The sequence below is a fragment of the Triticum dicoccoides genome, chromosome 4B (assembly GCF_002162155.2).
Source record: "Triticum dicoccoides isolate Atlit2015 ecotype Zavitan chromosome 4B, WEW_v2.0, whole genome shotgun sequence".
Classification (NCBI taxonomy): Eukaryota; Viridiplantae; Streptophyta; class Magnoliopsida; order Poales; family Poaceae; genus Triticum; species Triticum dicoccoides.
In genome coordinates this window covers 65,546,288-65,554,114 of record NC_041387.1, presented here as the reverse complement: position 1 = coordinate 65,554,114, position 7,827 = coordinate 65,546,288, and the positions used below count along the sequence as shown (strand labels likewise).

The 7,827-nt window shown below is 52.1% G+C and overlaps 1 protein-coding gene across 1 annotated transcript; it reads left to right on the top strand.

Annotated features, from left to right (window-relative positions):
* Window positions 1-207: 207 nt before the first annotated feature.
* Window positions 208-6,741, top strand: LOC119295041 (probable E3 ubiquitin-protein ligase ARI1). The gene is made up of 5 exons (XM_037573368.1): window positions 208-369; window positions 1,132-1,164; window positions 1,278-1,560; window positions 5,134-5,614; window positions 5,753-6,741. The coding sequence occupies exons 1-5, from the start codon at window positions 223-225 to the stop codon at window positions 6,432-6,434; spliced, it is 1,626 nt and encodes a 541-aa protein (XP_037429265.1). The 5' UTR covers window positions 208-222; the 3' UTR covers window positions 6,435-6,741.
* The last annotated feature ends 1,086 nt before the right edge of the window (window positions 6,742-7,827 follow it).

The window sequence follows — 7,827 nt, the reverse complement described above, 5'->3', positions numbered from 1 at the left end:
AACACAACGGCATCCGCACGAGGCGACGCCCGCCGAGCGCCCAGCGGAGTCCTAATCCAACCCGACTATCGATCCAAGCAAAATCTACATGTTGCCGATCAGATCATCATAGCGCTAAGCCCGCGGCTTCCAAACCCTCGTCAGCCAAGCTTCGCCTCGCCTCGCCTCGCGCCCCGTTACCGAATCCAAAACCCCTCGGCGCCGGCGGCGGGCTCGCCCGCCATGGCCAGCGACGACGAGTGCTACGACTACGAGTACGACTACGACGAAGACGACGACGACGAGCAGGAGGAGGAGGCGACGGAGGCCGACGAGGAGGGCCTGTTCGAGGACGACACGCCGATGCCGGATCGCCCCGCCGATTGCTGGGTAAGTAGTAAGCCCGTCGACCGACGCAGAGGGGCTAGCCGCTCATTGCGCCCTCGGTTACTGCCCGATCGAATCTTTACCAAATCGATCGAATTAGGGTCCTGGGGTTTGCGCGGAATCTCTGTTTTTCTCCTTATCGGTGGGATTAATGTTGAGGCTTCCGTAAACTCTTGCCCGATCGGCTTCCGACGGGCGATTGTGGTATGGTTTTATTGCGCCCACTGGCTTCGATCTGAATTCAAATGCAATGCAGGTTTATGTACTGATAAAAAGAGGAGGGCATCGTTAACGACAGTATATATATTAATAGATTGGTTTGAATTTTAGTCTTCAGGAGCAAGATACTTAGTTCAGCACAATTTTCATCTATTTGCTCTCGCTGTCAAGGTATTCTCAGAGGAATTTGGATTACAATATAATAGTCCATATGATTTTCTTATTTAATTATAGAAGCCCGCTGGGCGCTGGATCACATTGGAATTTTGGAGAAATTATAAAACGAGCTTTCACTTCATCAAATTCGCTCTGTCTCTTACATGGGCTTTTTTGGTTATATCAATGTAAAATTTGTTGGGACAATACAGAAATTCTCCTTGACGCTGATTGCCGGATTTCTGTGGTTGCAATAACCTAGTCTTAAGTTTCCGACACTCATTTTTTCCCGAGTGGTTTGCTTTAGTTGGATTAGCTAATATTTATTCTGCTGTTTTACTGTAAATCAGAAGATGCACTACTGAACTACTCTTCTATCTGTTATTGCAGGCAATTACACAAGAGTCTCTTTCCATTGCACAGGTAACTAGAGTCACTAAACTAGGCACTGTTTCGAGTTCAGATTATACATGTCTCCCTCCCAACTGTGATGAGACGAGTAATGTACTATATTCTCTTTGGTTCTCTACCTACAGCAACAAGATCTATCCATGGTGATGACCTTGCTCAACGTCAAGCAGCACAATGCTCGCGCTCTCCTCATCCACCATCGGTGGAAGATAGACTGCATCTACGACCACCTCGACAGGAAGGGGCGAGACCGCACGTTCAGGGAGGCAGGCATCGTGCTTCACGAGAATATCAACGGCAAGCCGCTGGGGTTGCCCTCAAGAGTGGTCAACTGCATGGTGTGCTTTGATGAATTCTCTGTGGGCGCCGTCTCCACCATGGAATGTGGCCATTATTTCTGCAATGACTGTGAGTTTTCTTCCCCTTCACAATGTTTATCTTGTTATCTTTACAGTTTAACTTATTAAGAACTCTTTTGCTGTAGTGTCAAAAACGCTCTTACATTGTGGGACAGAGGGAGTAGTATTTAAGGCTAGCATTCTACCAACGAAGGGTATACACTTGACATGCACAATTTAATTGTCATGTATGGACATAGCAAATCCAAATCATAGGAGCAAAATTTATGAAAATACAATCATAGCATAATAATTTCAGCAGTGTACTTTATTGAGTTATATAATAAGGTCGACACACACAATTCTTTAGCCCGAGTTAGCCAAGCAAATTTTTCACTCTATTGCAAAATGCAGTTGTTCCAAAGGTTTGAATTTGTTAATGGATTATATATTTCTTAGTAGCATATGAGAAATTTATTCCTAATTGACTAGGTTGCGCGCCGTCACTCCTAAAAATGTACAAAAAAAGAGTTTGTGCAACATCAAGTTGCACATTTTGTAAATCCAATATAGTTGCACAGAGTTTCTAAGATAGGATAAAGTGTAGTTTGCAACCCCTCGTCCATTTGAAAGTGCACATTTTTTCTTCGAAACTAGGCCCTGAAGGATCTCGATTTCTTAAAAAGGAAAAATAGAGTTGCCCGATTAATTAGCACATTACACATAATACTAGACAAACCTAACCCTCAAGTAGCAAAATGGGGTTTTATGACATGGTGCCCATCACCGGCGGAGCTTGAAGCAAATAGTTGGGCAGGGCAGACTGAAGGAAAATGCTCCTGGCTTGGTGTTCCATCTTCCATGGCCCAGCACTCAGTTTCTCATGGGCTAGACAGGACACGACATGGATTAGTCCTTATGTAGAGTCAGCACCAGTGCCCACGTGTCTACCGCATTACCTTCATATTGTAAAAAAAAATAGAAATAATTTTAAAAAGTTCGGGTCTTAAAATCCTATCTTTTTTTTACGTCGGCCCCCGCACCCGCGTCGCTCTCCAGGGGGCGGCTCGGGTGACCTAACCCCGCCGCCGCCGCCACCCCCTCCTGCTCCCTCCCCCTCGCCGCCGTCGGGCGTCCCCGCGGGGCAAAGCCCGTGCGGCTGCCGGCGGTGGCGGGCCTTTTCTCTCCCGTCTCGCGTGGAGGCCAGCCCTGGATGGCGCGCCGTGCGTCGCGGAGCTGCGCGCCAGTGTGGATCTGGCCCTCCGGCCTCTTCTACGGCGCGGTGGCGCTGGATGCTGGGGCGACGACCCTGGGGAGCGGCGGCCCCCTCCTCTCTGTCTTCCTTGCGGTGGAGGAGCGGCGGTTGACCGTTTTGGGGGCGGATCGGGGCTTTTCTGCTCGGATCTAGTGGGCGCACGCCATCGGCGGGATGCGGCGGTGCTGGCCGTCCTGGGACGCCTGGGTGGCAGGGCGGCTGCGCGTGGTGGCGGCCCCGGCGGCTCTGGTTGGCGGCGATGGAGTTGTTGATCCCATCCTGCCTGGCCGGAGACGGCCCTCTCGGCAGGGCTGGTGTTTGGCGAGGTGCAGTGGTGTGCCCTGGCTAGCGTGGTGCTGTCTGGGGTTGCTAGTCTCCCAAGGCCAGTGGCCTCTGCGTGGTGTAGGTGGCGCTGTCGGTGGTGGGTTTGGCGCTACTCTCTCCCGGCGTCAGTCTGTTGGTGGATGGTGGAGGGCCTGTGCCGCGGATCTGGTGCAGGCACGACGTGGTGGTGGCCCGTGTCGGCCTGCAACAGCGGCTGGTCGCGCGGGTGCGTGCCCGACGGCTCCAACGCTTGGAGCTCGTCGGCCGGCGCGGGTTGGGCGGCGACCTGGTGTGGTTGCGGCTCTGGTCGTGGATGGCTCCACGGTTGCTTGGCAGGTCGACTGCGACAGCCGTGGGCATGTTCCGGCGTCGACTGGTCCGTAGGCGGCGTGTGTCGACCTTCGATCCCTCTCCACGTCGTCCGGGTGCTAACTTCGTTGAAGGTTCGGCCCTTCCCCGACTATGGGCCATCGCTCGTTTCACGCTCGGCAGCAAGACCGAGCTTGTCTCCCGCCCGGCAGTAGGACAGACCTCGTCTCGTGCCCGGCAGCAGGATCGGCCTCGTCTCGCGCCCGGCAGCAGGACCATGCTCGTCTCATGCCCGGCAGCAGGACAGTGCTCGTCTCCCGCCAGTGTCTTGGACGGGTCGATGGCAGCCAGTTTTGGCCGGCCTATTGGGTTTCGGCGTTGGGAGCGGCTCAGGGGTGAAAAGGCGGGTCCTTTTCTGCCCATATCTTTGGTTGGGGTAGCGGTGGGTGGCGTCAAGGTCTTGGATGCTAGGGCGGCGGCCCTGGTGGTGGTGTCGCGGTGCTCCTGGGCAAAGCCCGTGACTTGGTGCTGCCTGGTGGCCATGGCCGTGTGGACGGCGTGGTAGCCAGGGTGTGGCGTTCGGTGGCGGGAATATTGGTCGGGGTGAAAACATGTTCTATCTTCGGATTGACCTGCGACGTCGAAGCTCGTTCCCTTCTTGAAGATGTCGCCGCGACTCTCGTTGCCCGTCGTGTTGCTTCGGGGGAAACTCTGATCCTTGGGTCGGACGGTGGCGACGCTTCGGTGTCGTAACCCTCTTGTAGGCACCGCCTTGGAGCCCACGGTGCGTCGTATGTAGCTTCTTCTCTACGCGGTGGTGTGTTCATGGTTGAGGCCCCGATGGCTGTGTAGTGCTAGGGATGGTGTTGCTGCACTCAGCGCCTATGTATCCTGCCTTGGGTATGTGCGTGTGTTGTGGTGGTGTGTGTTGTACTGGGTGGTTGATGATCTTTGCTTTATATATATAACGGGGCGAAAGCCTTTTTCGATAAATCCTATCTTTTCAAAACTACACAAAATGTCATAAATTTTAATCACATGGCTTCAGTTTTGAGAATTGTGAGGAACTCCAAATTTCCCGCGGAATTTAATCTCACGACCATTTCCCCAAAAGAAATTAGAACTTCCCAGAAATTTTAATTTTTTTAAAAGTCAGTACTCCCTCCGACCCATATTAATTGTCGCCGGGAGCAGGATAATTAATATGAGTCGAAGGGAGTTTTATCTTTGAAATTGGAATGGACATTTCCCCCAAAAAATCATTATATGTTGTGCTTTTTACTGCTATTTTTTTATGACACAGAAGTGACATGGTAGACACGTAAGCGCAACGTCCTCGAGAACAAATTTAAAATGGTTAGAACCACATTCCAATGGTGTGATTGTAGATACTTGAATGTTAGATTTGACTGGTTTTATCATTCGAACGTGTATGCATTTGCGTGCGCAAGAAACACACTTTTCCTACAAAATATGCATCTACTCCCTCCGTCCGAAAATACTTGTCCTAGAAATGATTGTATCTAGAGTTCTAGATTTATTTTAGTTATAGATTCATCCATTTTATTCATTTGTAAGAGAAATATTTCCGGACGGAGTATGTGGTTTCCATTAGATAAATAATCCCGTTTTCATGACCTTTGATTGAGCAACTAGACTTTCTTTGCCGAGTGAGAGGCACTTGTGTGATGTGCAAGGATAATCAATCAATCCTTATTGGTGTCGTTTTCTTATCTTACTTTGTGCGTCGTGCAGGTTGGACGGAGCACTTCAAGGCGTGTGTGGAGAGCGGCAAGAAGCAGATCCGGTGCATGGGGGTGAAGTGCCCGGTGGTGTGCGACGAGGCCGTGGTGCAGCAGCTCCTCGCCGGCGAGTACCCCGACGCGGCCAGGCGCTTCGACCGCTTCCTCCTCGAGTCGTACCTCGAGAACAACGACTCGGTGAAGTGGTGCCCGAGCGTCCCGCACTGCGGCCGCGCGATCCGCGTGGGCGCCGGCGAGCGCTACACCGAGGTGGAGTGCCCCTGCGGCCTGGGCTTCTGCTTCGCGTGCGCGGCCGGCGCGCACTCGCCGTGCCCCTGCACCATGTGGGACATGTGGGAGGTCAAGTGCAACGGCGAGTCGGAGACGGTCAACTGGATCCTCGCCAACACCAAGAGCTGCCCCAAGTGCTTCAACCCCATCGTCAAGGACGGCGGCTGCAACCTCGTCACCTGCAAGTGCGGCCAGCATCTATGGTAAGTAACCATCGATCGGCACCACGATATCGATATGCATGGCATGCTTGCTTCTTGGAGGGCGTGATGGATCACTAGCTAGCTTGGCTTTCTGAACCTAAATCTGAATCCATGGATGCATACGTGCGTTGCGTGCAGTTGGAAGTGCGGCGGCGCGACGGGGCGCGCGCACGACTGGGACAGCATCGTCGGCCACAGCTGCAACCGCTTCGTGGGGGAGGAGAAGAAGAAGGTGGACAACGCCAAGCGCAACCTGCACCGCTACACGCACTACTACGACCGCTTCAAGATCCACGGCGACTCGCACAAGCTGGAGCACGACAAGCTCGGCCCCGCCGTCGACGAGCGGGTCAAGCTGCTGGAGGCGCTGCTGCAGGACCAGCCCCTCCTCCATGACGCCAGCTGGCTCACCGAGGCGCACCGCGGCCTCCTGCAGTCGCGCCAGGTGCTCTCGCGTTCCTACGTCTTCGCCTACTACATGTTCGGCGGCGACGACGACAAGGTCCGGACGTGGCCCAAGCACCGCGGCAGCCTGCCCATCGCGCAGGGCCTCTTCGAGAACTACCAGGAGGAGCTGGAGAGCAACGTGGAGCGCCTCTCCAAGTTGCTCGCCACCGAGTACGGGCCGGTGCCCGAGGAGGAGGACGTCCGGCGCGACAAGCAGAACGCCATGAACCTCGCCAAGATCGTGCAGACGCGATGCGGGGAGATCTACAAGTGCATCCAGGACGAGCTCCTGCCGCTGCTCCTCGACCCCATGATCATCGCCGCGTACCGGCCCCGCGGCCCCGACAAGGCCAAGGACTTCACCACCGCCTGATGAGGAGGAGATTAGCTCCTCCAATTTCTTTTGGCCGCGACGGCCGCTGGCTGTAATGTGCTCCAAGGCCAAGGAGTTCATGCCATGTAGTACTATTGGACAATCTCTCGTGCGCTGACTGTCTGGGCAGCCATACCAGACCAGACAGGAAATGGCTTCAGGAAGGCAGCTCGATAGGAGCTGCATGCATATTTTTCCTATTGGAATTTGTATACTTTATCAGATTCAGAAAGCCCAAAGGGTACTCTGTATACTGTATATCATTTGGGCGAAATTCAAACAGTAAAACGCATCGTTTGTCTATGAACTTGCCATCGATGTGCTTGTTCTCATGAGAACCTCTTTATTAAGATCGGAGCTATCTGATCCTTGACACTTTTGGTCGATTGTTTGGCGTTGGTTGGCATGGTTCTTTTGTGTTGTTTATCCTGAGGGCTCTTCATTGGAGGCCAAAACCAGCCAAGATGAACAACGCGTCGTAAATGGGTTGTTATACATCATGGGCCGTAAATGAGATCAGAAGCAACATGACCCGTAAATGGTCCAAAAGCCCCTACGGGTTGAAAATGGCCTAGAGCCAACGTGGGTCATGAATGCACCGAAATCCACCATAGACCGAAAATGCCACACAGGCACGACGGGCAGTAAATGGGTCGAGAGACACAAAGGGCTGAAAATGGCCCAAAGAAACCACATGCCGGAAGTTGGCCGAAATGCAGCACGGGTCGTAAAAGTTTGAAAGACGGTACAGGCCGAAACTGATCAATAGGCACCACGGGCCACAGATGGACCAGAAGTATTCAACAGTTAAGGGACTAGATGAGTTATGAACCTAAATATGCTAGTACACACAGGCACCCTAAATATGCTTCCTCGATATCTTTTGTTAGTATGCAGCGATAGTATGTGAGGATTTGGTTTAATAAAGAGTTATGACACTTAAATATGTTATGAAAACATTGAAGAATATGGGGTGCCCATTTGAAGCAAATGGAGAATTTGAACCAGAAGTGTAGGCTTTGGTTTACTAGTTTATTTTGCTTCTATTTGAGTCAATATGACAAACTGTACTACTGAGGGTGTCAAAGTGAAAGTTAGATTGAACTCTTCTAGTCCGTGCTCAATCCAAACCCAAAATCTTTCATTGAAAACTTTGAGAATGTAAACACAAGTGCATTTGGCTTCAGAGTCCGAGATGTTATTCTTCGAGACTCCTTAGCGCAATTGCCTTGCAAATCAACTAGTTGTCTTGCACGGCAAGACAGACCACGTGAGAGAGTTGCTTTGAAATCCTACAGTTAGCCATGTGTCGTGTTGATGATGTGAGTGAGCCTCCAATGTTCATATTGGCTCACAGGTTTGCTCCAACGAATATAAAGAGCCCCTTAACTCA

Bases quoted from the DNA above. Each gene is read 5' to 3' on its own strand.
- LOC119295041 (XM_037573368.1), top strand. From the start codon at position 223: ATGGCCAGCGACGACGAGTGCTACGACTACGAGTACGACTACGACGAA. The intron at 370-1,131 runs GTAAGTAGTAAG...CTGTTATTGCAG, and splicing joins ATCGCCCCGCCGATTGCTGG to GCAATTACACAAGAGTCTCT. The intron at 5,615-5,752 runs GTAAGTAACCAT...CGTTGCGTGCAG, and splicing joins AAGTGCGGCCAGCATCTATG to TTGGAAGTGCGGCGGCGCGA.